The following is a 26655-nucleotide window of genomic DNA, read 5'->3' as shown; positions in this document are numbered from 1 at the left end:
ACAGGTTGTCCAGAGAAGCTGTGGCTGCCCCACCCCTGGCAGTGTTCAAGGCCAGGCTGGACAGGCCTTGGAGCAACCTGGTCTAGTGGAAGATGTCCCTGACCATGGCAGAGGTTGGAACTGGATGAGCTTTAAGGTCCCTTTCAACCCAAACCATCCGGTGACCTCATCCATGCTTCTGGCTGCCTCAGCAGCTACCCTGAGTGCTCTTAAAAGGTAGAGATATTAATGGCAACAACACAGAAGTAAGAACAATCATAGAATAGTTAGGGTTGGAAAGGACCTTAAGATCATCCAGTTCTAACCCCCCTGCCATGGGCAGGGACACCTCACACTAAACCATGTCATCCAAGGCTCTGTCCAACCTGGTCTTGAACACTGCCAGGGATGGAGCATTCACAACCTCCCTGGGCAACCTATTCCAGTGCCTCACCACCTTTACAGTAAAGAATTTCTTCCTTATATCCAATCTAAACTTCCCTTGTTTAAGTTTTAACCCGTTACCCCTTGCCCTGTCACTACAGTCCCTAATGAAGAGTCCCTCCCCAGCATCCTTATAGGCCCCCTTCGGATACTGGAAGGTTTCTGTGAGGTCTCCATGCAGCCTTCTCTTCTCAGGGGAAGAATATAGAGAATTATATATAATTAGCATATTCACAGAGAATATGAGAACTGTAGACAGACCTCACCCACCATATTCCTAAAAAGTATTCCCCTTTAACGACTGAGCCTATTAAAATACATGGGATTGGACATTTTCAAGGAAGTTTGTGTAATAAACATGTCTTAACAGCTCTCTCATCCCCTTGTTTAAAAGGCTCTGGTCATCTTGCAGACTGTCCCTTGTTTCCAGAGCCTTGTGTCTTGGGGGTGCAACCCTCTAACTCTAAACCTGAGGCATAGCATAACTACAGAAAGACCTGTGAAACCACTCAAGCATACCTTGACAGTGCAAATGAGATTAAACCCCAAGCATCTGCATTTCATGCTTATTTTCATAGCTGCCATAGCTTTTATCAGGCAAGCAATCCTGTTTTACCATGGTAACTTCTCCTCTTCCAACCTGAAGGGTTTCATTTGCCTTTTCAACTGCTGTTCCCCCTATTTACTGGGAGTCCTTATAGTAGGTTCCTGTTTGCATTCCCTCCGAGCAGGAGCCTGGGTCAGCCTGTTGCAGTCCTGACCAACCAGATGCAATTGTAACTGAAAAAAAGATAAAAATCAGTAATTTGGATAACATGTCCATGAAAAACAACATTTCCATAAGCCACGGGTTAGAGTTGAAGCTATCAGACCAGAGTGAGCAGTAGTGATCTCTTTTGGGACAATAATCACTCCTGTGCTGTGTCCAGAGAACACAAGCTCCACATCAGCAATGTTTTTGCTAGAAGTAAGGGCTCCATTCACCTCAATCTCCTTCAAGGTCCAATGAAGCAACAGCTCTATCCAGGATACTCTTCAACTGCCACAACAACCCAAGTTCTGGATGTTCCTCCATCTGGATGTTCCTCTGTTGCTTATAGTTACCAGAAACGTGAAGTCTGAAAGGTCAGCTTCGAAGCAATGAGACGACCAGCTCTGTGGTTCACATTGTTTGAACATTTATTGCAATTCAGTGTCAAAAATGTTTTACAAAAATACATTACTGTCTGCACAGAACAGATGTAAAAATCAGAGCTGAACATGCAAGAGAAGACTCAAAAAAAGTGCAAATTTATAATGGAAGGATTTTAACCACACAATAATATTAAACAGAAGTCTTATATAAGGGATGCCTTTCACTTCATATCATCTCTAGTTACAGCTTTAAGGAAAAACAAAGCAGTACACACGCTCCCTTCCATATATAAGTAGGTATTTATAATTACTGCAGATTAGTTCCTAAAGATGAGCGTATTTGCTGTTTCAAATTAAAATGTTCTCTTGGTAGCGGGCCCGTTAGCATTCTGTGCAGCACACAATGGCTAAAACAAATATGCAAGTTCCACCCTCAGCTGGCCTCCCAGGAGGGGAAGCAGCAGTGCTTGGTCAGTGGAGGAGAATCTCTGTCATGTTCAAGGTATTAATATACTAGAGACTGCATGCGTCAAGGACAAGATGGATTTGTTCTCCCTAGGGCCAGATCCTGCAAAGCTGATTACCAGCACCTGATGTCTATCACCTAAAGGTAGGTAAAGACACACAGCTCAGCAGCCACAGGCTGACAGCTTGTGTGACAGTCTTCAGAACCTTTAACAAGTATCATAAGCCATGAGCTGAGAAAAGCAGCACAAGCAGAACACAAGAGACCAAAACCTTCTAACAGCAAGTCTTTATCAATCTAACCAGCCATCAGCTCCACAGGGTGTGTGTTTTTGCAAGCAGGCCAGCTAGGAAGAGTGCCATTTTAATTTAAAGCTATGTCTTTTTGGCAAAGTGCTGATCTATGGGGAAACTGTGCAATGGGTTTGTAAGAGCAACTGCAGAGGACAATGCTGGTTTGCTATCCTGAGCAGGAGAGAAGTGTGAAACAGCACATCTGATTTATGAGCTACATAAGAGAATTTGAAATGTTCCTGCTCTACATCACATTTTAGCTACTAAGGGCCAAGGGATTTTCAGGGCAGGAAAAGCTGATTTAGTACCTGAATATGTTGTAGAAGGTGACAGCTTAGCAAAGGTAATTGAAGTCAAACAGAAATGGGAACACAAACAGTTCAAAACCTGGGGGCAAAGAAAAAGAATACAAAAGATATTCCCATATACAGAAAGTGGCAGGGTGCAAATAAATGTTTACATACAAAGCAGTATCTTCAGAGCAATACAAGCCTTCCTAAGCACTTTACAAAATAAAAGGATCTAGAAACTCCCACAATTAAAAAACAGAAACCCAAACAATACAAGAGGAGGTACACATTTTATGATCAACCTTTACCATACCATAGTTAGTATAAAGGGCTTAAGGTATGTACAGCTAAAATTACGCCTCTTGAAGTGGCTATCACATTAAAATGAACTCCAAATGCCTGCCTATTGTAGAAAGCTGAACTGCAATCTCTGGGATCTCTCCCTTCCTAAGCCGCCTCCTTTCCCTGCATAGATCTATTTTTCCTCTTCACAACACCATGTTCTACACTGCTGCACTGGTTAACACATCCTCTAAAGATAATGAGATTTCTTTGGATATGCTGGCAGGAAAAAAATAAAAGAGAGGAAAAAAAATCCTCCTTCCACTGACTGGAAGGTGAAATGTCATTTGAAAAGAACATTCTATTTCCAAAATACAAGTAAAAGTCTGTTTTCCCTTCACAACAGCTTTGCCACCATTGTCTTAAAATAAAGAGGTCCTTTTTGCACGAGAGCAGCCTCAAACCACCCAGCCTGGAAGCCCCTGTTATCGCTGTCAGTTCTGTTACTCTGCCATCCGCAGCCAAGCAGATGCCTGTGCACTGCTAAAATACTGATCGCTTTGTTTGTAAGTTGTTGGACTAAGGTATCTGGATGCAACAGCATTTCATCTGAAATACAAGAGTATTGAATTCACCACAACATCTTCCTGTACCAGCCTTTCAAGAAACAATGGGTCTCCCAAAGAGATCAAGGTCTCATGTGACTCTTGCTGTAGCAAAGGGTAATGACTGAGGCAATAACTGAGTGAGGCTTATTCTGTTTCCTTTAGTCCATTTTGTTCTCCAGCACAGTAGTTGCTTGGTTTTCTGCTGCTTTGGACACAGAGAGCAATATCTCAGGACCTCACAAGAGCAACACACAAGCGTTTGTATGTATTAACAAATAATCTTCACCTCTTTGACCCTTTAAGTTTATATAGTGCTAATAAATAAAACTCTCACCTCTAACTGAAGTTTTATACATAGGAGCCTCAGTTGCACATTATGTTGTGAGCACAACCTGTGGTCTCTGGGCAGAGGACACAGAGTAAACGCTTTGCTCAAGAGCGGCGAAGGGCTGATAGAGACAATGAGTAATGCTCAGACATTCCTGAATCACAGCTAAATGCTGAGATTTTGTCTTGCTGTCCAGGGAATGGACTAGGCTGGATTCAAACCTGAGCTTGAAATTCACCCAGTGTCACAATCTCACAGTGGATAAGTGTTATCTGCCAAGCATGGACTCAGACTAGGCAGAACCCCCCCAGCATTTCATAGTGAAGTAGTACTGCCTTCCCATCAACCATAGTGAAGTTGGCTCACTATGGGTGGCAAGACAATGGAACAAAGCCACCCTAGGTCAGAGCTGGAAACAGATGCTGCCAAGGGGCACAGATCCTCTCACTTCTAGAAAAAGGAGCTACAACAATCTCCAAATACAGTGGCGGTGCTTCACTCACTTCACTTGCATGTTTCTGTCCTTAATATCCTCATTCACAAAGCCAGATTTCAGCCTCATCTACCCACTGTGGGTATGAATATGAACACACAGTGTGAGAATGAAAACAAACCGGCCTCCTTCACTCAAACGTCCCTCCAAACAAGCACAAGTTAATTTTTCCAAGGTAACAGCTTTTAAATCACTTTCAGTTGACATGAGTATGATCAGCAGGCTTACGCTTTCCACCAGCAAACTGATGGATGGGGCATCAACACCAAGACAAAGCTCTCTATGCTGCACGTGTTTTCTCCTCATCTCTGGAGAGTGCCAAGCTCTGGGCTATGGCTAAGGGTGCACAGGCTCACAGAGCAAAAGCTTGGGTTTGCTGTTGGAAGGCAGAAGGGCAGCTCCTGTCAGCATTTTCCTGGTTTTCCTCCCCCATTTCCCCAGTGCTCCATCTAGAGGCAGCTTTTTTCCCTTTTTGCATCTCTTCCAAGAAAATGCAAAGCGATTTAGTTTGCAAAAATGCAAATACTGTCAATTTTTAATATAAACAGCTCCAGAAAAGTGTGGAAAGTCAGTTATAAAAATGTAAAAAAAGGAACAGAATAGTTAACAATAATTAACTCAAGTAGTTCTTCCTGAATTGTCCTGAGTACTCCACTTCCTCACAGTTCTTTGTACATAGTCACATAAATGTTTACCCTTCCAAGGTATTCTGCTTACATCAGCACAGAGAAAGTGCTATACAGGAAATCTACTGGCAAACAGCAAAACCCTTCCATACCTTGTTAGATATGAGCTGGATGCTTCGAGATCCACTCTACGGAAGAGTGAATCATTGCGTGCAACAGAGGAGATGTTGAGCCAGATCATGGCCACAGTGAAGTCAGTTTGGCCACTTACTCCATAGGATTGAAAGTTTAGCTCTAGGCTGGTGTTAGATGATCCCATAAAGCAGCTCAGCACTGGAAGTGGAAGGGATTAGGCTGGGTCTTTGGTTATTTCTCTGTGTGAGTAGCAAAGATGCCAAGTGCCATGCTGGAAATCCCTTGATTACCCCAGTCTTGACTGCTGTTTTTAGGAAAATGCTGACCAGTTTCTTCATGGGGGTTGGACCAGATGACTTCTGAAGGTCCCTTCCAACCCAAACTATTCTATGATTCTATGCTGTCTCGCTCATCACCCTAAACTCCAGTAGTCTTAAATGATGCTGTCAGTTCTCAAGTGACTAAAAACCGCGTAATTTCACTAGATTGGATGGTCCAGTTCTCCCTGTATTTTACCTGCCCCAAGATGACTGAATTCACTTGACAGCAGTGGGAATACAGAGCAGTGTTGGAAAACATGGGCTTGAAGAACCAGATTCTAACCCCACTTGGGATTTCAACCAGTGTAATTAACCTAGTGGAGTTGATAAGTCTTTACATGATGAGATTAAATCCAGTCCTTTGTTTCTCTATAATAGAACTTCCTCCCTTTTAGATAATCTTCATCCTTATGGCTTCACTTTCCCCTTTTGCTTAGTCTTTCATAAACCCAACAAATTAAAAGAGGATGGAGTAAAGTCTTAGGTATTTATATGGTGCCTATCATCTAGGCATTCAAGCACAGAGCAAGATAACTAATGTAAAGAGGTAAGCATTAATACAAGAAAAGATGCTTACTATCACAAACATTTCCCTTTAAATCATTGTACAAAATACAAAAGTTCACATTGTACACTGGATTCTTGTCTGAAAGGTACTCAATCTATTAGAGGTAGAAAGTAGTATGTTGCCATTCTCTCTCACAAGTAGGCTAGAGTTCCATGCATTTCAGAATGTGTCCTTTAAAAACGAAAGTTAAAGTTGTCACAGGGATATTTTTCATAGTTTTAAAACATCATATTTATAAATATGTATGCTAAATAAAACCAGATGGAGGAACAGTTCAACAGTCCTAGCCTCGTATTGCTTTCTCTCTATAAGAAACAAACCAAAAGAGTTCTCAAATGGTTGAGGGGCAATTTCATTTTTAACTTCTAAAAACAAGAACATGAATTTTTTTTTGCCCTGTATCTTGTACTCTGATCATAAAAAAAGGGACTCTGTACAACATACACCAGTCCTATGGAAGTCTGTATTCCTTAAGTGCTGTGCGTCAGTGAGCAACTTCACCTTTCATCTCCGAGATCCTCTTGTTCCTTGACTCAGGAGCTTCAAAACAGACATGAATATTTACACTATTTACAAATGGAGTGTCCAAGCTCAGTGGCATAAAGTGTCCTGTAAGAATCGCATAAGCTGCGGTGACCCAAGTTCAAAACCTGAACAAGTTGATAAAGTCTTGCGGCGAAAGTGAGGTGGAGCAAGTCTCCGGGTTGTTGGCTGTGCAGGGGTGATCAGTGCCCTGGGAAAGGAGAAAACAACTCCATTTAGAGAGATTGTGGAAAGGGTGCCAGAGCATCAGCCAACTTAGCACTGCCCCCTGCCAGATATCCTGCTTGCAAGCAGAGCAGAGCCCAGAATAATATTTCTACTCTCCAAAGCAGTCAGAACTGAGCTTTGTGTATTAGGGGCTACTGGCAAGTCACAGGAAATAAAACCAGCAAAGATCCAGTTCATTCTTTTCCCTTTTTCTGAGGGATGAGAGGCTGGAGCCTACCATCAGCAGCACAAGTCTAACTAGAGACCTGCCCTACCACAGCAGCCAGCAGATTTTTGTCTAGGCTGTTCTGTAGCCAGCTAATTGTGTTGCCAAGATCTCCACCTCCATGTAATGGGTGGGAGGAGTTTCTGGCAATGCTAAGGTGATTTACTGCAGGCAGCCCTAAAGTATGCCCATTTCCCTCCCCTCTGGCCTTGAAGGCCACTACTTTTGTTCAACATAAAAATCGGATCTCAAGCATAGGGGAGAAAGGACCTTAACAGCTGAGGGAGGATTAAGATGTAGGAAAACACCAGGTTATGGAGGCAAAGGAACAACAGCACCCCAAACCAGCTGCAATCAGACAAAGCACTGGGTGCCCCAGTGCTCCCACCCCAATCGAGTTTGCCCCACCAGCACCTCATACCTTCCAGGAGAGGATGTGGCAGTGCCTGCAGAGCTGCAGCGTGTCACCATACTGCTCCTTCCGTGGGTAACACCTTATGAGCTTGAAGTACATCTTTTTCCAATCCAGCTGCCCTTTGTCAGATAAGATTAGCCGTTTGCGAATCTGAAGAGAAAATAACAACAACTGTAGCAGGTCAAAAAAATAATGCTTTGTTCTTCCCAATTCATGTTCTCTCCCTAGCAACCTTGTGAGGTCCCACAACAGTTCCTGAGAAAGCTCCTGCTCTGAATATCCAGCTACAACCAGCTTCCTGATGGCAACACCCTCACCCAATACTGTTATCAGGGTCTATTCCTATTTCATTAACATTACCATATGAATCCTGAAACACTGGGAGCTATTTTGTCACTACTCTAGCCACTGTTTCTGGCTGGCAGGACAGTGAGTACAGTTGCATTTAAGTTTTGGAAGTTATTTTGCTCCTTCACTGACTTGCAGAGTCAATGATTTGTCACATGAGCCTGGGCAACACCCATCTTCAAGGGTTCATTACTTGCAGAGACTGAACTTGAATTAACTTCCGCAGAGTCACTTCCAAAGTCAGATTCAGAGTAAGCAAATAAAGCCAAGTAATCAGAGAGATGTGGCACACGGTCCCTGAAGTGCTGAGGTCTGGCATAAACATCCCAGACATTCACCTATAAATACAGAGAGGGACTTTGGTTTTAAGTTTAGAAGACCCCAGATCTGGAGCCCACAACATAAGGACGTGGACCTGCTGGAATGAGTCCAGGAGGCCATGAAGATGATCAGAGGGCTGGAGCTCCTCTGCTATGGTGAGAGAATTGGGCTTGTTCAGCCTGGAGAAGAGAAGGCTCCAGGGACACCTTAGAGCAGCTTCCAGCGCCTAAAGGGGGCCTATGAGAAATCTGAAGAGGGATCTTTTTTATAGCGGCAAGTAGTGACAGGACAAGAGGTAATGGCTTTAAACTGAAAGAGAGTAGACTTGGATATGAGGAAGAAGTTCTTTACTGTGAGGATGGTGAAGACACTGGTACAGGTTGCTCAGAGAAGCTGTGGCTGCCCCATCCCTGGCAGTGTTCAAGGCCAGTTTGGACAGCCTGGAGCAACCAGGTCTGGTGGAAGGTGTCCCAGTCAGTGGCAGGGGGTTGGACACTTCCCAGCCATGCAATTATATGATTACCAGCTTGTAAAGGGCTAAAGATGTTTGCCTTATGTAAACTTGGGTACTGGTAGGGCTGTTTTCCACAGGACTGTTTTCTGCATAGTCCTGTCACTCACAGAACAGCTCAGAGGGGATTTCCTGCTCTAAAGCATAAGACAGTACAACTCATTGCTCATGGACCACATCCACAGAGGGTGTCTGTTCTTGTGACATCAGGGTCCAGGCTGGAGCTTGCCTGCACGTTTTCCCCACACACATGGTGAGAGGAGCATGACTTGCAGTTGTTACTACCTGGATTAGGGTTGAAGTTCACCATATGACTAATTCCTCAGGCTCCTGTTTCAGGAATCATTTCTGTGGCATGCAAAACCCTCTACATAAATCATCTTCACAGCCATCCTCATGCCAGTCTGTATTATCAGCTTGTGGCACAGCACTTAGATCCAAGGCGAGTCAATTAAAAGTGTCCTACCCATGTATTCACTTGCAAGTGGGGTACAACAACCAAAGCGGTGGTAGTACCTGTCTGTCTGTGAAGTGGTACTGGCAGAGCTTCTTCCACAGCAGCCGGTCTTCGCTGAGCACTTGCAGGTCAGGAGCCACCTGACCAAGGCTAACCAGGTCTCTCCCATCACTCAGTCGCTGCATGATGTTCAATTGTAAACACAATGGTAGGTCTGTGAAAGTGGTTCCTTTAAAGGCAGGCTGGAAGAGACAGACAAAAATAAGAGTTCACAGGAAGCTGAAAACCCAAGCAATTCTATGCTGCAGCAGAGTTACTGCTTTCTTAGCACTGTTCTTCACATAGAGGATAATGCTGTAGTTGCCTCTTTGAATAAGGAGACATTTTACATAGAGATATTTAACCTTCTGCCCCACAACAGTTTGAGATACCTTCAAGGATGAGGCCATGTACATGTAATATAGTAGTTAGAAGCAGAGTTGCAGTTCAAGCCTCCTCCTTCCCTTTTTGTGCATCCCACATCCATACTGCTCCCAGAAGCACCACCACCAGCTTTTACTACAGCACGACATTGGCTGCATCATGGTATCAACTATAAACCACCCAGGTCTCTCCACCATGAGGGAGATCAGTTCTACTTCTCAAGTTCAGCCTCATGTTATGCATCTTGCTGGGAATCTCATGCTCTTCTGACATGTGTTTTAGCTTATGTTGTCACAGGACCCTGCTGTAACCACAGCAGCGACTGATGAGCACCCACAGCAGGGTTTTTCCCTGCATGTCTTCCCAGGTCACTGCTGGCAAGACTAACTTTGCGAACACTTGAAGGACCTGCCCCTTTCCCATCAGCTGCAGCCATGGCTTTCTAGGCTGTTCAGCCACACCAGAGCACATCCTAGCCCACAGAGACAAAAGCCACCTTCACACCCCATCCACCTTTGCTTGGTCTACATGGGGTGCAGGACTGTTTTGTAGGTCATCATGGTGGCACAGCTCCAGGACAAACTGACCACAACAGATTCGCAGGCCCTGCACTTGGGAGAAATTCAAGGCACACATGGGAGCAAAGCATCAGCAAGGACCACAACCCGGACTCCAACTGCTCCAAAACCAGCCCCAGCCTTATTAAGGCAAACAGCAGCTTTTAGGATTAGGTCCCAATGAAGAAACAATGTTAGACAGATGTGCCAAGTTTATCATTTACCCTGCACAGAGATGCTGCTATTTTAAGTCACAGAGTCACAGCACCCATCTCACAATTGGCAGAGCTATTAACTGTTTCAAACAAGAAGCACGAGGCCCGCCATCAGCAGGGGAACACTGCACGAAGCTGCTTTTAATCATGTGGTTCCACCTCCGGTCATCCCATGTGAAACTCCACAGGCACAACAAGTATGTGTGTACACAAATAGCTCCCCCCTTCCCTTCAGTGCCCTCATCGCCAGCCTGTCCAAACCATGCAGCACTACCCAGTACCTGCAAGTGCCACAGTTTTTCAAACGCATCATTTCTGGCTACCTCCACCAGCAACAGGCCTGAAAGAAACGCTCCAGGAGTGAACTGTCTCTGCCATCTCCAGAAGACATTTCTTCCCATGACAGCCTAGGTCGTATCTTGAGGCAGGAAGAATGCACTGAAGCCTGGATCACCTCCCATTGATCTCCCTTCCATTCTCCTGCACTCTCTACATATAAGCTTTGCTATGGCACAACATGAAAAGACTAAGCTCAGAGGCTCAAAAAAGCCCCAAAGCTCATGCTTATGTCTTATTTCTGAAGAAACCAGAGTGACTCAAGCAAATCCTTACAAGTTTCCCGAGTCAGGGCCAAAGACTTATCTGCTACTTCTTTTCCCTCAGTACTCCTTTCCAGGACTTTCAAACATTACTTATTTTGGAGAAGGAACACAGATGAGATCAGAGCAGTTCGCTGTCACTTTCTGGACAGAGCTTGCTTTTTGTTTTAAAGCAACTCTTAACACACAATATTTTGCAAGTTTCTTTATTTTAAAGGTTTAGGTCTTGGCTGTTGCAAGACATTTCCCCCCCTCCAGAAACCCCAGAAGCACTCAGGGCACTGTAAGCAACTGGCTGCACAGAGCTGAGCTTGTTCTTCCTTCCTCTAAACTCAGCTGGTTTTGTTCTAATTTGACCTGAAGTCATCTTCACAGGGGTGAAATTTGTTTTGCAAGCTCAACATCTATTTTATTTTAGAAAAGTGCCTTTAAATACACATGTAAGTACACAGAAATGAGTTCTGTTCACAAGCAACATTTTGATGCACTTTAGTCTGGATAGACAGAGTTCTTTGAAATGCTTGTCTGCCCTTTATGAGTTCCTAAAGCAGAGGGAAGCAGCACTCAGGGCAGCAGATGGCCAGGTGAGCTGAGCCTGACAGTGCCCAGGCACAGGGCAGCTCCCCAGCACATGGACCTGCTATGCCCCAGAGCCACCTCACAGCTGGGTCAGTGCTTCCCTTGCAAGGCCCATCCCAAAAGCTGCACACTGGGAGGGACAGCAGGTGGGGACTCCCTGACCACCACCAGATAAGGCACTGCTGCTTTTGCAGCTCTTCAAACTCCCCAGAGTTCATCTCCCGTGCCCTGTTGCCTGCATCACTTCAGGGAACAACTGGAAATTGTTTCCGGGTGTTCCAGGAAAAGTGATGAATACAGGCCCTTTGCTTAATCCTTTGTAAATGACTCTCTGGTTAACCCCCCAGAGAAAAAGGTGCTCTTTATATTCTCTTGAGCCATGCCTTGGTCTGCCCTACCAATTTCACAGTCCAGGTCGCCACAGTTAAGTCCTACAAGGGGCACACCAGAGATCAGCCTTGGGGGAAAGCTTGATCATTCCTGTGAGTAGGTATCCGTTCCAAGTGGAAAAAATGTTTAGACATGGTCCTGGGCAACTGGCTGTAGATGTCCTTGCTTGAGCAAGGGTGTTGGACCAGACTACCTCCAGAGGTCCTTTCCAACCTCAACCCTTCCGTGACTCTGTGAAATGGAGCAAATTCAGACTATTCCCATGCAAAGCCAGGTTAGGAATTTCTCAATACATCTTTCCCATCCACAGAGACACTGCTGAAAACACACATTGTAAAAGCAGGACTCATCTGGCTAGAACAGGCAGCTCCAGACTATTGGAAGAATCACTGACATTTTCAGCCAGGAAGCACGAAGTTGCACAGCTCTTTGGAAATTTGCATTTAATTTACAGATTGAGCAAATCTAAAAACCTCAACTATCTGATAAACAGGTTTTGATGACAACATCTCAGTTTCAGAAAGACTGAGCTGACTTTTTAAACTGAGGCTTAGTCTCTGAGGACTCTCAAGTGAGCGAGGTGGTTTCCTGCCCAGCTTTGTCTGCACAACATTTCACAGCCATTAAGGAGTCAAACCATGGGGTTTGTGACCAGCAACAGCGAGCATGATCCTGGGTCATGTACATTGAGTTTGATTTAAGGGACACAAGTAATGTTAGGAATGCATCCAGTTATTTTGGCAGCTCCAGGTCCTTCCCCAGCACTCTGTGCTTGCACTTGGGAGTACAGTGAGATGCAGTCACCTAAGTGAGAGCTGCTACATGAGAAGGTTTCACAAAGGAGCCACGTTATTTTTAGCTTTCATGATTTGTGCTTACCCTGGTGATCTGAATGTTGTTCAGTTGCTGCTGCCAGTGGAGAATACTCTCCATCCTGTGCACCCACATGTTGATGTTTCCAACCAGGACAGACTTCCCAACCCGTTGAACTAACGTGCAGAGAGATGTATAGAGGGTCTGCAGCAATTCCCGTATTAGCCTGATGTTCTGCTGATCTTCAAGGACTTTGGAAGAACAGGAAAGGTTAAAACTGGAAACTGCCCAAATCCTTTTCTAAATCTATACATTCCTCAGGCAGGTCAATTTATCTGCTATAACCCCACAGGCCAGAAGAGCCAGCCTGTGCTTTTCTTTTTAGAGGAAAGCACTTAAAACATTAGCCAGGCACAGTAGGTTAGACAACAGATGGAAAGAGATCCTCCAGGATAAGCAGATGAAGTATCTGCCCTTTCTGCATCACTTCCCATTTCCCACCACTGGCAAGCAGCCAGTTTTCCCCTCTGATATCCATGTGTACCTCTTCCACATCTACCCCAGCTGACGCGCAGGGAGACAGCTCAGGATCTCCTTTCTCATTATGTATACACATACTAAGAGGCTGCTCTCAAATCCCAGCCTTCAGACAGAGCTACAGCATCAGGGAGGGAAGTGCCACATGTCAACCATTCAGCCCCCCTAGCAGGTGAAGACAGCTCTGGAGCTTTCCTTCCCTCTGGAGCAGTAGGAGCACTTGATACAGCAAACTGGCAACAAGGCGGCAGCAGAGGCTGCAGATAGGCTGGGGGCAGGAGCAGCCCATCTCTTCTGCAGTCAGAAATAGGACTCAGTAGGATGCAGAAGGGGTGGTAGCAAGGAAAAGGAGGAATCACCTCAGATACCTACTGTAATACAGCGTTTCCCACTGGCCCCCTTCTCCTGTCCTTCCCCAAGGGAAAACAGAACTGCCCTACAGAAATAAGCAGTGGTGCCCCTCTTCACCCACACCAGGTGTGTTGCCTGGCTGTTCTCAAGGATGTGGTCCCCACAGGACTGCAGGTTAGATCGGATCCGCCTCCTCCTCCCCCTCCCCACTCCTGTCTCTTACCTTTCTGCACCACTTTCTCCAAAATGTTCATGTAGTTCTTCTGGGCAATGCCGCTCAGTGACGTCAGCTGAGACTTCGCTATCAGCTCCAGCAGCTGGGGATAAAAATAGAGGTTGCAAGCCTTAGAGCACAGAGATACCTTTCTAATCTTGACTGCTGGTCACATGACACAGCAAAACAGTCCACGCACTTGTTTGCTGCTGGAAAATAAAAGGGAGAGAGAACGACAGAGCAAGCTAATGCAAAGGGGGAGGAGAGCAGAGGGCAAATAATTAAACCCACATTGAAGGGGGGAATAAGAGCATTCTAATGATGGGGGGGGGGGGGGGTTGAAAACTTGATTCCATGGTTCAGAGACACAGAGAAACCACAGAGCAGCGCTGAGGCTGGCAGCCTCTATTCACACCAAGAGAACAACGAACAGCCAACGTCATTGTCCTTCACTGGGGCATAAACAAGCCCTGTCATGAGGGAACACGAGCGAATGCCTGTTTGGATGGGGATATTACTGACGAAGCACTAATGAGAATCAGACTCCGCGATTTACGTCAAGCTCCTGGGTTGCATGGGTTTTGTCAGAGGGCTGTCACCATGGCAGAAAGGTTGAGCACTGTATTAAAAACTGCCTCCCCCCTTCAACAAACTCCTGTTCCCCCAAGGTTTCCTCCTCTGTTCAGCTCTTACAGCTGAAACGCCAAGCCACCTTTCCCCATTTGTTTTGTTTACTTGTTAACCTCCCCTAATGGAGGTCTTGCTTTTACTTTCCATTAGGATTTGGTTCCCATCACTGATCTGACTTGTGTACAAGCTGAACACTGAATTTAGGCTGCAGATGCTAAAGGAAGCACTTCCCATAGGGAAGATGCCCTCTCCTCCCCAGCTCTACCACCACAAGAACAGCTGTGGAAGTTCCCTATGGACAGTGCACTGCAGAACATGTGTCCTGTGATTTTCCAAGCCTTCCTCCCTTCCCCCAGCATTATATAAATACACAGGCTGTCCACGTGTCAGTCCATTTGGTTTGGATGTACATAGCCTTCTGTTTTAATTTAGAAAGGAAAGGGAAAACCTTTTATGCTACAAGTCAATCAACACTTTACCACATGACTAGCTTATTAATCCTTTATCATCTGCAGCTACAGTATCCAGTTGCTGGCACTGCAGAGCCCAGCGAAGGTGCAACTACTTGTGTCAAGTAACTAAGATGGCTTTTGACAAGACTTGATAAGTCATGAGCTGAACTGTTTGCCCCGCTGTAAGAATGCGTCCAAAAAGTCACTGGCAGCTTGCCATGAAGCAGGGAGCTGGGGAGAGGTGTCACTGCAGTCATTTGCCTGCTCTGCACACATGTGACTACCACTTAGGAACAGTGAAGTTGCCTTGAGTGACTGATCTTCCGTCTGATTTCCAGGCCAACACCACCATCAGATTGATTTTAGTTTACATTCTATTAATATCGTGTACCTCTCATGACTCAAAGAAAACATGATGAAAAAAGACCTGTGCTAGCTCCTGTGAAGGGCAGGCTGCCTGTTTTCTTGGCTCATTTGGAGGGAAACAAGAGATGCAGGAGTTTGGTAATACTTGGTACACAGGTATCAGTGCATCTTCTTGCTATATCAGCTAAACTGAGACAACAATAACTAGATACTCTTAAAAACAAGGCAGTTTGCAAGACTCTCAAGATGTTTTATAAGAGGTCTTTTATTCATTTTTTTGAAAAAAACGGAGAAGTAGAAAAAATATCAGTGCCCCAAAGTGGTCTGTAATACCCTGCTTACACTGAACTGTTCAGCCTTAAGACCTTGATTATAGTGATCAATTCACCAGACTCCATCTGTACATTAGCCACACATGCACCCAGATCAGCTCTTCTGTGCATGAACAACTGCTGTCTCCAGATTGCACCATTCTGGAACTGGCACAGAGACAGCTTCCTCCAGGCTGGGTGTTAGCAATGTTGTGCCCCTTACAGAAAACACCAAAATGCACCCAGTGATAAGCATCACATAATGCAATACTGTAGGAGTGAGATGCCAAGACCATTCTTTAAGAACAAGGATAAAAATCTCAGTTCCTTGAAGAATAGCTAAATTAATTTTGTCCCAATTTAGCAAATGATGAACAGATTCAAATTTGCCCTGTCTGTGTTTATCAAGGTTCAATTTATGTTCAGTGAACCAGCTCAGATATCACGTGTCACCTCCCTTCCCCTGCAGCAATAAACACAGGATGAAATTCCATATGAAAACTATGTTGTGAATACTTCTAGGACCGCTCCACAGGGACTGCTGGCTGAAGCAACCAGCTTAGCCCTCCAAACCAAGACATTTTTTTATTCTTCTGTGCTCATGTAATACACAAAAACCAAGTAAGCAATACAGTTTTATCCATGCCCCACATGCTCCAGTGTATTGGAGGGTCTCAGCCTTGGCACAGACCCAGAGTATGCTCTCTTAATGGACCGCCAAATGGGGGTCTACAGCATTATAAAAGGTAAATCAATGTTGCCACTTGCATAATTCAGACCAAGAGCAGACTGATGAATTCAGATTAATGCTGAGTAGGGTAAAAGGGCTGGAGAGTTGCAAGCATGTGTTATGATGCAGTTGCATTAAGTCCAACCCACGCTCAACTGAGAGGGACAGATGGTTGGAGAGAGTGCACAGGGAAAGGTTAAGAGCAATTTTAAAAGGCCTGCTTTCAAAACCACTAAGTGATTGCATTCCAGCTGATTGTAACTAGGCCTCAGAAGCCTGCAAGACCTTCAGAAAACACGGCATTAGAGCCCAATTCACTCTTTCACCTCCTCAGAAGTTGATAAAGGTGATCTGGTAGCTTCCACAGAAAATCCTTCCTACCATCTCACCCACATTTTGTGTGCTCAGAGGTCTGCCAGGGCCACAGAGGAAGGGCAAGAGGTGCAGTGGGCTATTCCAGAGCCTCTGCAAAGCTGGCAGGAGAAAGCATCTTCAGCAGCAGGGCAATAACCTGCTCAGCTCCCCACAATTGATAGGCTTCTGCCCAAACCCCACTAGCAGTCAGCCTAAAGCAGCTGGTACAATGAGCCACTCAGCTCCACAAGCAGAGCAGGTCCTCCTACCATAACAAGGGAAAAACCCAGCAAACACAACACTGCCATGTGGCAGCGAATAAAATTCCCTGCTTCAGGACCATGAGAACACATGACATTAGTCACATACAGCAACTACTGCACGCAGCATTGCTTAGACCTGCTACAGCCAGATGGCCCTTGTGCCACTGTCTCCCTTCAACACCGGGGTGTGTGGGCAAGCCATACCCCAAACTACGCACAGCTACCAGCTTATAGCACAGAGAGCCAAACCCCCCCCAGCAGGCCTGCTGCACCCAGCAGATGGGTGCAACCTCGACTCAAAAAGAGAAATGATTTGTAATTATTAAAATCACAAGTCTCAAACTACTTGAGTGTAAACCCACTTTAAATACCTCAAAGCAGCTATGGGGAACCTGGACTGCACCCTGGGGGTATCCATAAGCTCCTGCTGGTTGGGGATTATGGTTCCTCACATCTGTACAGCTTAAGAAAAACGTATTGCAGTGAAAGATTCCTCCTCCAGCCCCACCTTGCTCTCACAGCCCTTCAGTTTGTGGCTGAAATGTCACACTGGCTTTCAGCTTGGATGCAGAGCAAGAGCAGGGCGAGTTATAATGATTTACAGCACAGGTGCTGACAGATCTCCATGAGACAGCATCAAGCAGATTCTTTCAGCACAGCATAAATCCAGGGCTCCTGGAGCTAACTGCTGTAAAAACATAATATAAAAGACTACTTTAGCAGGCTGCCCATTATCTAGATCATGTTATTCCAGAAGTGTGCCCATGCAGCTTAACCTAACCTAAGCTTTTATGATCAGACACAGCACCTTCCCTTGAGATATTACTGCACAACCATCATACAAAAAACCTTTCTGAAGGAAGCAACCTGTAAAACCTGTCATCTGAACAGTGATCCCAAAGGAGAACAAACAACTGCTGGGCTGTAGGTACTCGTTGACTTTGCTGATATTACTTTTGCTTACAGAATACTTTCAGTCTTTAAAGCCAGAGAAACCAGGGCTGCTTCAAGACCAAGAACAGTTTAGGTCCTCTGTATCAATCACACACTTCATTACTAGCTCTAAAACTTTGTCCTGTACCACACAGGCAGATGGTATAGTTTAAAAGATCAACAAGAATCAACTCCTAGCACCAATGCCTAGACTTAGCACTTCCAGCACTGTATCATCAGACTGTCAAGATGAGATTGATGTTGGAAGAGAATTTCTTCAGTTATATGTACTCACTGGCTCCATGAATACCTGCCAAGCTTCTTGCAGCTCACACCACCTCAGAGGTGCCTGTTTGATCAGTGCACTGTCAGTATTACTTTGGGAATATCTTAAGCAGCAGACATGTATGACAAAAATCAGCACCAAAACCACTGTAGCACTTAAGTTCAAAGAAATTCAGAAAGGAATGCTTTGAAAAAGACAAGCTGATGCTCAGCCTGAAAGCCCATTTTTATGTCAGCAGTGATGTAGCTTATTTCTCTATAGGGCAAGTCTGTGTGTAGCTAGCAGAATCCCAAGCCTGCAGCTGCTTCTCTCCCCCTTTCCCCTACAGACAACCTCATATTCTTCCCCAGCCTCCAACTCTAAACTTCCCTCCTTGGAAAGCATTTGGTTGATGAACTAAGTAGCATGACATTAATCAGATACCCCAAGCAACGGGCAGAACTAGAGAGAACAAGGGAGGGAAAGGAAAAATGTTATGCCTGCCAATATTCAAAGGCATTTTCCATGTGACAGTCTGCTCATCTGTGTGCTCTAGCAGGCCTGTGATTTGCAAAGGACCATAAGCAAGATCCACATCTAGGCAGAGCTTTACATGAGTGAATCTGGCCCCTAAGGCACTTTTTATGAGCTACTATCCACTGGAGACTTGGCTGATACAAGTCTTTCATTTTAAGAAGCCAGTTTTCTATTTGATCCATGGTACCAGGTTTAATACCTTCTTTAATCTGCCAAACCACAAGTCAGCCTCAATTAGGAAGCTTCATACTTCTCAGTAGTGCTGTATCCTTAAAACTACCGAGGGAAAACTATTCTTAAAAGCTCAAAAGAGAGCCAATCTGTAGAAACAAGGACACATGCCGACTTCCATACAGAAAACTGCTGTTTTGGACACAGCAGATTCAGGATGCTTTACGGAAAAAAGGGGGAAGCAGGTCAGCCAGAGCCTCCCCACCAGACCACACCAGCCTCACTGAAATTTCAGTTCACTATTCAAAATGTTAAATAGGAATTCTGCTCGATCACTGCAGTCCTATGCAAGATACCTTCCCAGGCTGACAGAGGGTTCCACAGGCTACTTGTCACCTAGACAAACCATGGTGAACCTGCTCAGATCACTTCTTCCTTAGACACTTCATGACATTTGACTCAAAGGGAAAGCAATACCAATGCTGCTTGCTCCAGAACCTAAAACCTGAACAGCTGGTGCCTCATCAGTGATCAGCTGCTGATGAGACGTGAAAAGGAGCTGTTTATAAACAGCCTCAAGTTAATAACAGATTTTTTTTAAGCTTGTTGAATTCCAAACCTTGATAAACATCTGAAGTTCAAGATCAATTTGCAGATCACATGCGCATAATATACAAGCATCCACAGTCCTTGAGACAGTAGCTCCCCAGCCACTACCACGCCCCTCAGCCACACAGAGCCAAAAGACCTGTTACACAAAGCCAGAGTATGGGGAACTGGGGGTTGATGCCTTCCTCCTACCAACTAACGGTGTCAGGAGTAACCAAATGTTTCACCCACTGAAACCACTGTTACTCACACAGTATTTAGAGCAACCATGATCCTTACAGAAGTTGAGCAGTGCCTCCAAGAGGTTTAGCCCAACCTCTCATTCCCAAAATGCTCAGCTCCTCAGTGTTTCTCCTTTATCACTTCAAGCAAGATAAAGCTTCACAGCCCTCATGGAGCTGAAGCCTTCTGCACAGAGATTTCTGCTGCTCTATGGCCTCTGCAGAGAGGCCATGCTCCCTTTGGGAGCTACAGAAGTTACACTTAAGCTGAACTGAGAAGTCAGGGATGAAAAACTAAGTTCTCTGGGTTTCAGAAGTGAATTTAACAATTGAAAAGTAGTAGGAATGCTAGGCTAAGGACAGCCCATCACCTATGTTACCACCACCTATGTGCTTCTCCATTTCAACAGATCAAAGAGGAAGTTTTGGGCATCTATCAACACAGTTACCATCAACTACTTCATGTAGCAAAGCACAACACCCCCTCCTTTCACACCTGGGCCTCTCTTAGCAAGTGCTTCCTATCACCCAATTGCAGCTCAGTTCAGAGCCTCTACCACCATCACAGCAAAATAAACCCTGGCCTTTCACTCACCCTCACAACATAGTTGAATCTCCTGGAGTCCAGGATAGCACTGGAGAAGTCAAGTCGGTTGAAGGCTTCCCCCAAGGTGCAGTAACCATGGCGCTGAGGAAAAAACAACACCACAGTCTGGGTCATGTTTTGGCCAACATGAGTCCAGACAGTACCAGGTAGATGTGACCCAGGGCAAACTCAACTGAGCAAGCTCATGGTTACAAACCATGGGAGCAGCTTGCAGCTGGAGGAGGCCTCCCACAGAGCCACACTTACTGACATCAGGAGTGGGCATGGCCAGATGTAGATTTAAGGTATTTTCCTCAACAGGGACCCAAGATCTGCTCATGACCCATGAATTTACTGGTGAGAATGAGCCACACATTCCCATGGTTCAATATGTAGGGCAAGTTCAGAGCAGTCTCATACAGCTGCTTCTCTCCATGAGCACAAGCAAGGCCTTGTGATGAATTCCAACGGTTTTCCATGTTAGGATTGTTCTGGATGAAAGCCAAGAACAGTATTATGGCTTGGTCTGCAAATGGCTGTTTTTTTTGGTTTTGTTTTTTGTTTTTAACTGAGGGAAGCAAGCAAGTCATATTTTAAACACATGTACAGCAAGCCCTGGCTCCCTGACTGGGGCTTAAAATCATTACTGAAATTTCAACCACAAGCCAGATCTTCTACTTATCTCTGAAGAGCTTCCGGTGATTTATATCAATACAGTATCTCCCACTGTGTGGAAAACACAGTAGAAAATGGAACAAAGAACCTGTGGAGGCACTCACCTCTTTTGTGCTCCCCTTGTGAACATAGATCCACTTCTCCTGGTGGAAATCTGTTTGGATAAAGACATTTTGCTCAGTTAATCTCCCACCTCAGAGGGCTGGATCTCTGTTCTGCTCATAACACTCACTGCCCTTTTAGTGCAAATGAAGTTATTTCGTGTTTAAACCATCTCACTTGAAACCAAATCTAGCAACTTGCTAAGCTGCTTTGTTTCCATACTCCTTCATTTGAGACTGCAGCCCTGAGCCTTAGAGAGGGCTTCTGTTTCAGTGACACAGCTCAAGACTCTAAATGTTTAATCTGCCAGCCACAGATATACCATAGCACCTCCTCTTCTTTGGTCCCAGACAGTAAGTGTGGCTGACAGCCAGGTTCTGTTGTTATTGATTTTATTAACTATTCATTACCTTGGTTACAGGCTTGGGATTGAATGTCAAATTTGAAGTTGAGCAAAAATGTCATGATACACCAGGCATGTGGGAGAGAGCTTTTAGCAGTGAGGTCAGGCTCAGAGGAGCATGCTTGTGCTTGCAGCTAACTTGCTAAAAAAGAAAAACCTATTTGGGACCAAAATTTTCCTATTTCTAATTGCCCCTCCCTTCCCTCAGAAATGGGAGTTGTCCCATCCACTCCCCAAAATAGCTTTCCTGTACCTACCACACACTGACTTGGTTTGCAGTAAAGCCCTTATTGTAAGCAGTTTTGCTGCTCAATCCTCCTCCCACAGGCTTTTGACACTACTTCCACCACACACTGTCAATCAACAGCTAGTGTAAGGAAAATTATTCTCCCTGTCCTGCTAGACTTCTTTCCTTAAAGAAAATATCAGACTTCTGGAGTCCTTCCACCTAAGGATGCAGTGATGTCACTGCTGCCTGGTACTGTGAGCCCAAGGCCAGCCCATCTCAATTACAGATGTGCAGACCCTTCACCAGGCCCTTTTAAATAGTAGGTCACAGCAGAATCCAGCCAAAAACTGTCATGGTAACATTTGTTTGTTCAGAGAACCAAATACACTGAGGGGCCAACTTCTGGCACCAGTTTCTGAAATCCTGGGGGATGCACAATGAGCTAATAGTAGTGTGGGAATTGTAACTCATTTCCTCTGTGTGTGTTTACATTTGTAGCCCTCACATTGAACTCTAGTACCTATCTTCCAATCAGATCAACACAGACCCTGCTGCCCCTGCAGGCTCCCCCGAGTCCTCCACAGTGCACCATCCAGAACCCTGCTGCTCACTGAGCTCACAGAGATTTCAAACCTTCCATTGTTTTGAGTGAGCTGAAATCTTATTTCATTTTTCACGCACTCCGCGCACAGAGATAGGATCAAAGCTCGCATTCAGGCTTATAGCCTCCAGTAATGTAGATTAGTGCTCAACATGCATATGGAAGGAAGAATAAATTTAGCTTATTGTGCACAAGGAAGTCTATGGGGTAGGGGGGAGGGGGGGAACCAAACCCTGGAACTGGTTCATTTGAATGTACCATAGGAAAAAATTACCCTCCTTCTGACAAGCACAAATGACAAATTTGAACAGAACAAGCACAACTCCTCAGAGCAAGGATTAGAACAGGGGCATAAATCTTCACATTAAACCGTATCCAAGTTCTCTACTTAGGTCAAACATGGGCGCAAAGCCCTTCAAGACACTCTGGAAGGCTTCATAAACTGCAAAAAACAAGAGATATGAAGCATTTTCCATCATATTGCAGCAACTCCTCTTAAAAAAGAAAGCCCAAATAGATATCTTACATTGAATCTTGGCTTTGTTATTCAGCAGGTCTTTTTTTCTCTTCTTGGCAGCAACATCATAGTTCAGGCTGTTGAAGAGATTCTCTTTGTTGTGATCATCCTTCTTGCAAAAGCTGTGAATGACACAAAGCAAGGTTTCTGTTTATTTCTGCAGTCTGCTGAACACTATGTTTCCTGCAAGGAGAGAAAATACACAGGTTTTCTCTGGGAGCTCCAAAGCTGTCTCCTTGCAGGCTGCTCTCAAGAGGTCTACATGCAGATTTTGCACCCAGCAATGGTATTCTTAAATGGGCCTCTGGTGTCTCCTTTCTGTGCTACGATACCCATAACAAACAGAAACAAGTAAAACAGATTGCACAGTTAGTGCTGGGACACTACTGGGCAGTATTTTCCTTTCTTTAACCTGTTTCTATCTTTATGTAGCACCGTATCTTCCTGCTGCAAGTGGTAAATTCCTCTGAGCCATTCAGACTTCCACAGACAGACATATTTAGATATCTGAGGACATATATATACACTCAAAATATTTATTAACAAGAGTCCCCACAAAACATTGTTTCAAGCTCAGCTGAGGTCCAGACTCTGCTGATGGCTTTCCAAACACCACATAGTAGTGACTATACAAATTAACAGCTAGGATCTCTAGTTCAAGACTGCCCATCTGCTTTTGTTGGAGCTCTCTGCTGTAACTATATGATTACTGCAGAGAGCTATAACCCCTTATTTCCTCCAAGGCCAACGAAAGACTATCTATAAAGAAGATTTGCATCAACATCTCCACATTCTTCAGACCTGCAAATGAGCAGATCCATGTAGCAATGTGAAACTGGGAAGCCCTCAGACAGTCACATCACTGTAGCACAGATCCATGGGGGTGGCAGCACCCACCAGGAGCTTTCACACCAGAGGACCCCGCACCCACCATGCTGCCCAGAGCCGTGGGAATGATATCTACATGTGGAGATGCTGTGAAGACAGGAAATGCATGCAAGAGAATGAAACCGACAGCTCCCCCATTGCCCCAGCAGCTCACAGGGGATGGGAGGTGGCACTTTGTAGCTCTGAGTTCAAAGAAGGGTCCCAGGCACATCACTGCACCTCTCAGCTGCTGTGGCTGGGTCACCCCTGGAGCTCTGGCAGGCCCTTGAGAGTTGCTGCTTACAGCCCTGGGCAAGCTTCCTCCACAACAGCCATGAGGACCTTCACATAGACTGCTTCCTCTACAGACCTCATGTTTATGTTGCCTCCAAAAGACTACAGAAGCACCATACCAGCTCACACCTCTGACAGCTACCCAGCCCAGGCTCCTGCAAGGGAATGAAACCTGAGGGACAAGGTTCCTCATCTCTCCTGTTTGACATCTGTCAGCACAGCCACGCCAGCAGCATACATGGGAACCAAGTGACCAAGTCATTTTCAGCCCCATGAGGGACCCAGACCTCTTCCAGATGGGTGTTCTGGTTTGGCATCTCACATGGCTCCCAGTGCAGAAGAAACTTCCCTGGCTTCAGGACATCAAGAGCATCAGCTCCCCCTTCCTGCTCCATGTCCTCCTCACAGAGGACAACTGCAGCAACTCCTGGAGGTTCCACCACCACACTGCACGAGGGGAACAGCAGCAGTGCAGGTGCACAGTATCCACAGTAACAGCTCAGGGAGCCTGACACTTTCACCAGGATTACCTAAACCTAAGAGCTCAGCTGCACATCTCCCCCATCCATGCTGCTTTCTGGTAGGGGACCAAAGCCCAAGAACAGAGCATGGCAGTAAGGAAGAAGCAGGTTTGAGATGTTTGAGCTCGCATCTTATCAATAATGGGTCAACACACCCCATGCAGTGGCAGAATCCAGGCCCAAGAGCACAAGATGGATCTGCTTTAAATCTTATGTGCCAACAGCACACCGCTGACTGTTGACTTCCTACTGAATGACTCTGTAATCTGAAACCTTCATAACAGCAATGGATGAATTCCAGCATGGGAGGCAGATTATCCCCTGTTTATGTACTGCCAGGTTTCCACACGCTTCTCCAAGACATCTTGACAGGTTGAACAGTTGGACACCAGCACCTGGCACTGGAAGGACCCCAGACTGGGGCCAGTATGTCACCTGCTCGCTTTTTAATGCGAAAAAGGATGCATAAACCCATGGCAAAGCCAGTATTCCCAACACAATCACATTATTAACAGCCATTTTCCTACCTACTTACAAGTGAGATGCTTTCCATTCTGAACTTCATTTTAACTTAGCGCTTGCACAAAAGGGAGACCTGCTACATAAACCTCCCTGCACAACAACATTTCAGCAACGGCTCACAGCAAATCCCTGTTTGCTCCACGTCCCTTTGCCATGGACATTCCTGACCCATCCCTCAGCCCAAACCTAACTGAAAACAAGATGCAGCTCTGAGAAACGCTTGGTTCTGACAGGAGCAGCCTGGCCGGAGACCACGAACACCCACACTGCTGCACAGGCTTCCTGCGCGCCGTAGCTCGGGGCTTGTTGATGTTGTGCAGGCAGATTAGTCAAGCAGCACGGAAGGTACATTACTCATGGCTTCAAACACATCATCCCGCTCCAGCCCAAGAGCCGGGAAGCCCCAGCCAGGGCTGTTTCAGCAGGGGGATATCACTAGATTCCCACAGGAGAGGCTCAGCGATGCTCCCCGTGGGCACACCGCCCAAGCCGTGCGGCTGCGACTGTTTTCACCCCCTTCTTTCCCGTCGCACAACCGAGAGGGACAACGGCCTCTGTGCATCGACAGCCCGGACCGCCGCCGGGGCTGAGGGAGACGGGCTCTGGGTCCGTCACATGCGCGGGGGAAAGACACCGAGCCCCCTCGCCTCAGCGCTACCGGCAGCTCCGCACAGGAGCCTCCCCCAGCCGGCCCCAGCCCGGGAGAGAGGAGACGCCGCCGTCCATCTTACCGCCCCCCCCCCCCAGCGCCGTGCAGCCGCACCGCGGCGCCCCCTGGCGGCACCGCCTTGAGGGGGGGCAGGAGCGGGGACCAGCCCGAGCCGCCGCGGGTACCTGCTGATGTCGCCGACGAAGCCGCCGCTCTTCTCGTCGAGGAAGCGCGTCCATCCGTCAGCCGTCTTCACCCAGCTCTGCCCGGGGGACCGCCAGTCCTGCCCCAGGAACGGCATGGCGGCGAGACGGACCGACACCGAGAGCAGGAGCGGCAACGGGACCGGGACCGGGACTGGGACCGGAGCCGGAGCGCAGCACGGGAGCGCCGAGGGTGCCGCAGGGCTGCGGGCGCCGCGCAGCGCCGCGCTATTTATGCAGCGCAGTGTTGCCGGAAGCGCGGGGCTGACCCCGCCCCCGCCGCGCCGCACGTGGCGGTGTTTATCGGCACCGCCCCGCCCTCCGCGAGAGGCCCTGGGCGGGGCGAGGGGCGGGGCTTTGCTGTAAGGGGGCGTGGTTTTGTCAGAGGGGGCGTGGTCACAGGGGCTGAGCAGGGGCAAGACGTGAGTGAGTGCATGTCCTGCGCAGGAGTGCGGGTGCTCGCGTTCCGTTGGTAAAACATCAACTATCGGTTACAGATACATATAAACGTAACATCTTATGCATATTGCAATTCCAGATATAATGTGTATTCCAGATACATTCCTATATTCGATTTATTGATACAAATAACGCAAGCATTTACACAGGCATGTTTGTTAATACTTATGAATGTGGTTTACATTTTCATGTATTACAAAATTGTGTTCTATTTATAGAAATATACAGAATCTGAACATACAGACAAATTTAGAACCTTGTGAAAACATGCAGGCTATATATACAATGTAGTATGTGGTTCTATATAGAGAACACAGAAATTTTTCTGTATAGAATGGGTTCTAAATATATGCTTCATATGTATATATTTTATACTTGCATAAAGTTTTATGTATGTACACATACATAAAACATCTATAACGTGTATATAACATGGTTTATGTATAACATGTATATAATGTTTTATGTACCTATTTTTTATATATTCATGTGGGTTTATATTTCATTTTTATA

At 46.0% G+C, this 26655-nt stretch overlaps 2 protein-coding genes across 5 annotated transcripts in view; one reads left to right on the top strand and one right to left on the bottom strand.

Annotated features, from left to right (window-relative positions):
- NTAQ1 (N-terminal glutamine amidase 1) overlaps positions 1-14790 on the top strand; it is a 38618-nt gene extending 23828 nt beyond the window's left edge. The window contains exon 6 of the mRNA XM_062627085.1: positions 14453-14790. Coding sequence (XP_062483069.1) covers positions 14453-14472 — 20 coding nt within the window. The 3' untranslated portion in view covers positions 14473-14790. The remainder of the gene's footprint in view (positions 1-14452) is intronic.
- On the bottom strand, positions 2163-25792 carry FBXO32 (F-box protein 32). Of its 4 annotated transcripts, none has more exons than XM_062627075.1 (9): positions 25666-25792; positions 22637-22749; positions 20880-20929; positions 20110-20202; positions 13682-13775; positions 12637-12821; positions 9054-9236; positions 7364-7507; positions 2163-6699 (listed from the first exon to the last, which is right to left on the bottom strand). In XM_062627075.1, the coding sequence occupies exons 1-9, from the start codon at positions 25779-25781 to the stop codon at positions 6610-6612; spliced, it is 1068 nt and encodes a 355-aa protein (XP_062483059.1). In that variant the 5' UTR covers positions 25782-25792; the 3' UTR covers positions 2163-6609. The 4 variants fall into 4 exon arrangements, with proteins under 4 accessions (XP_062483059.1, XP_062483061.1, XP_062483062.1 ...); XM_062627077.1 differs by lacking the exon at positions 25666-25792 and adding an exon at positions 25172-25197; XM_062627078.1 differs by lacking the exons at positions 20110-20202; positions 20880-20929; positions 25666-25792 and having other exon boundaries at positions 22637-22765.
- Positions 25793-26655: the final 863 nt, after the last annotated feature.

Source organism: Pezoporus occidentalis, unplaced genomic scaffold (assembly GCF_034315485.1).
Source record: "Pezoporus occidentalis ecotype Australia unplaced genomic scaffold, CSIRO_AGI_Poc_V1 ctg3, whole genome shotgun sequence".
NCBI classification, from domain to species: Eukaryota; Metazoa; Chordata; class Aves; order Psittaciformes; family Psittacidae; genus Pezoporus; species Pezoporus occidentalis.
The sequence above is the reverse complement of the archived record's forward strand: the minus strand, read 5'-3'. Positions and strand labels throughout refer to the sequence as shown.

Bases quoted from the DNA above. Each gene is read 5' to 3' on its own strand.
- FBXO32 (XM_062627075.1), bottom strand. From the start codon at position 25,781: ATGCCGTTCCTGGGGCAGGACTGGCGGTCCCCCGGGCAGAGCTGGGTG. The intron at 20,930-22,636 runs GTAAGATATCTA...TTATCCAAACAG, and splicing joins TAACAAAGCCAAGATTCAAT to ATTTCCACCAGGAGAAGTGG. The intron at 13,776-20,109 runs GTGAGTGAAAGG...TTTTATCCCCAG, and splicing joins GATTCAACTATGTTGTGAGG to CTGCTGGAGCTGATAGCGAA.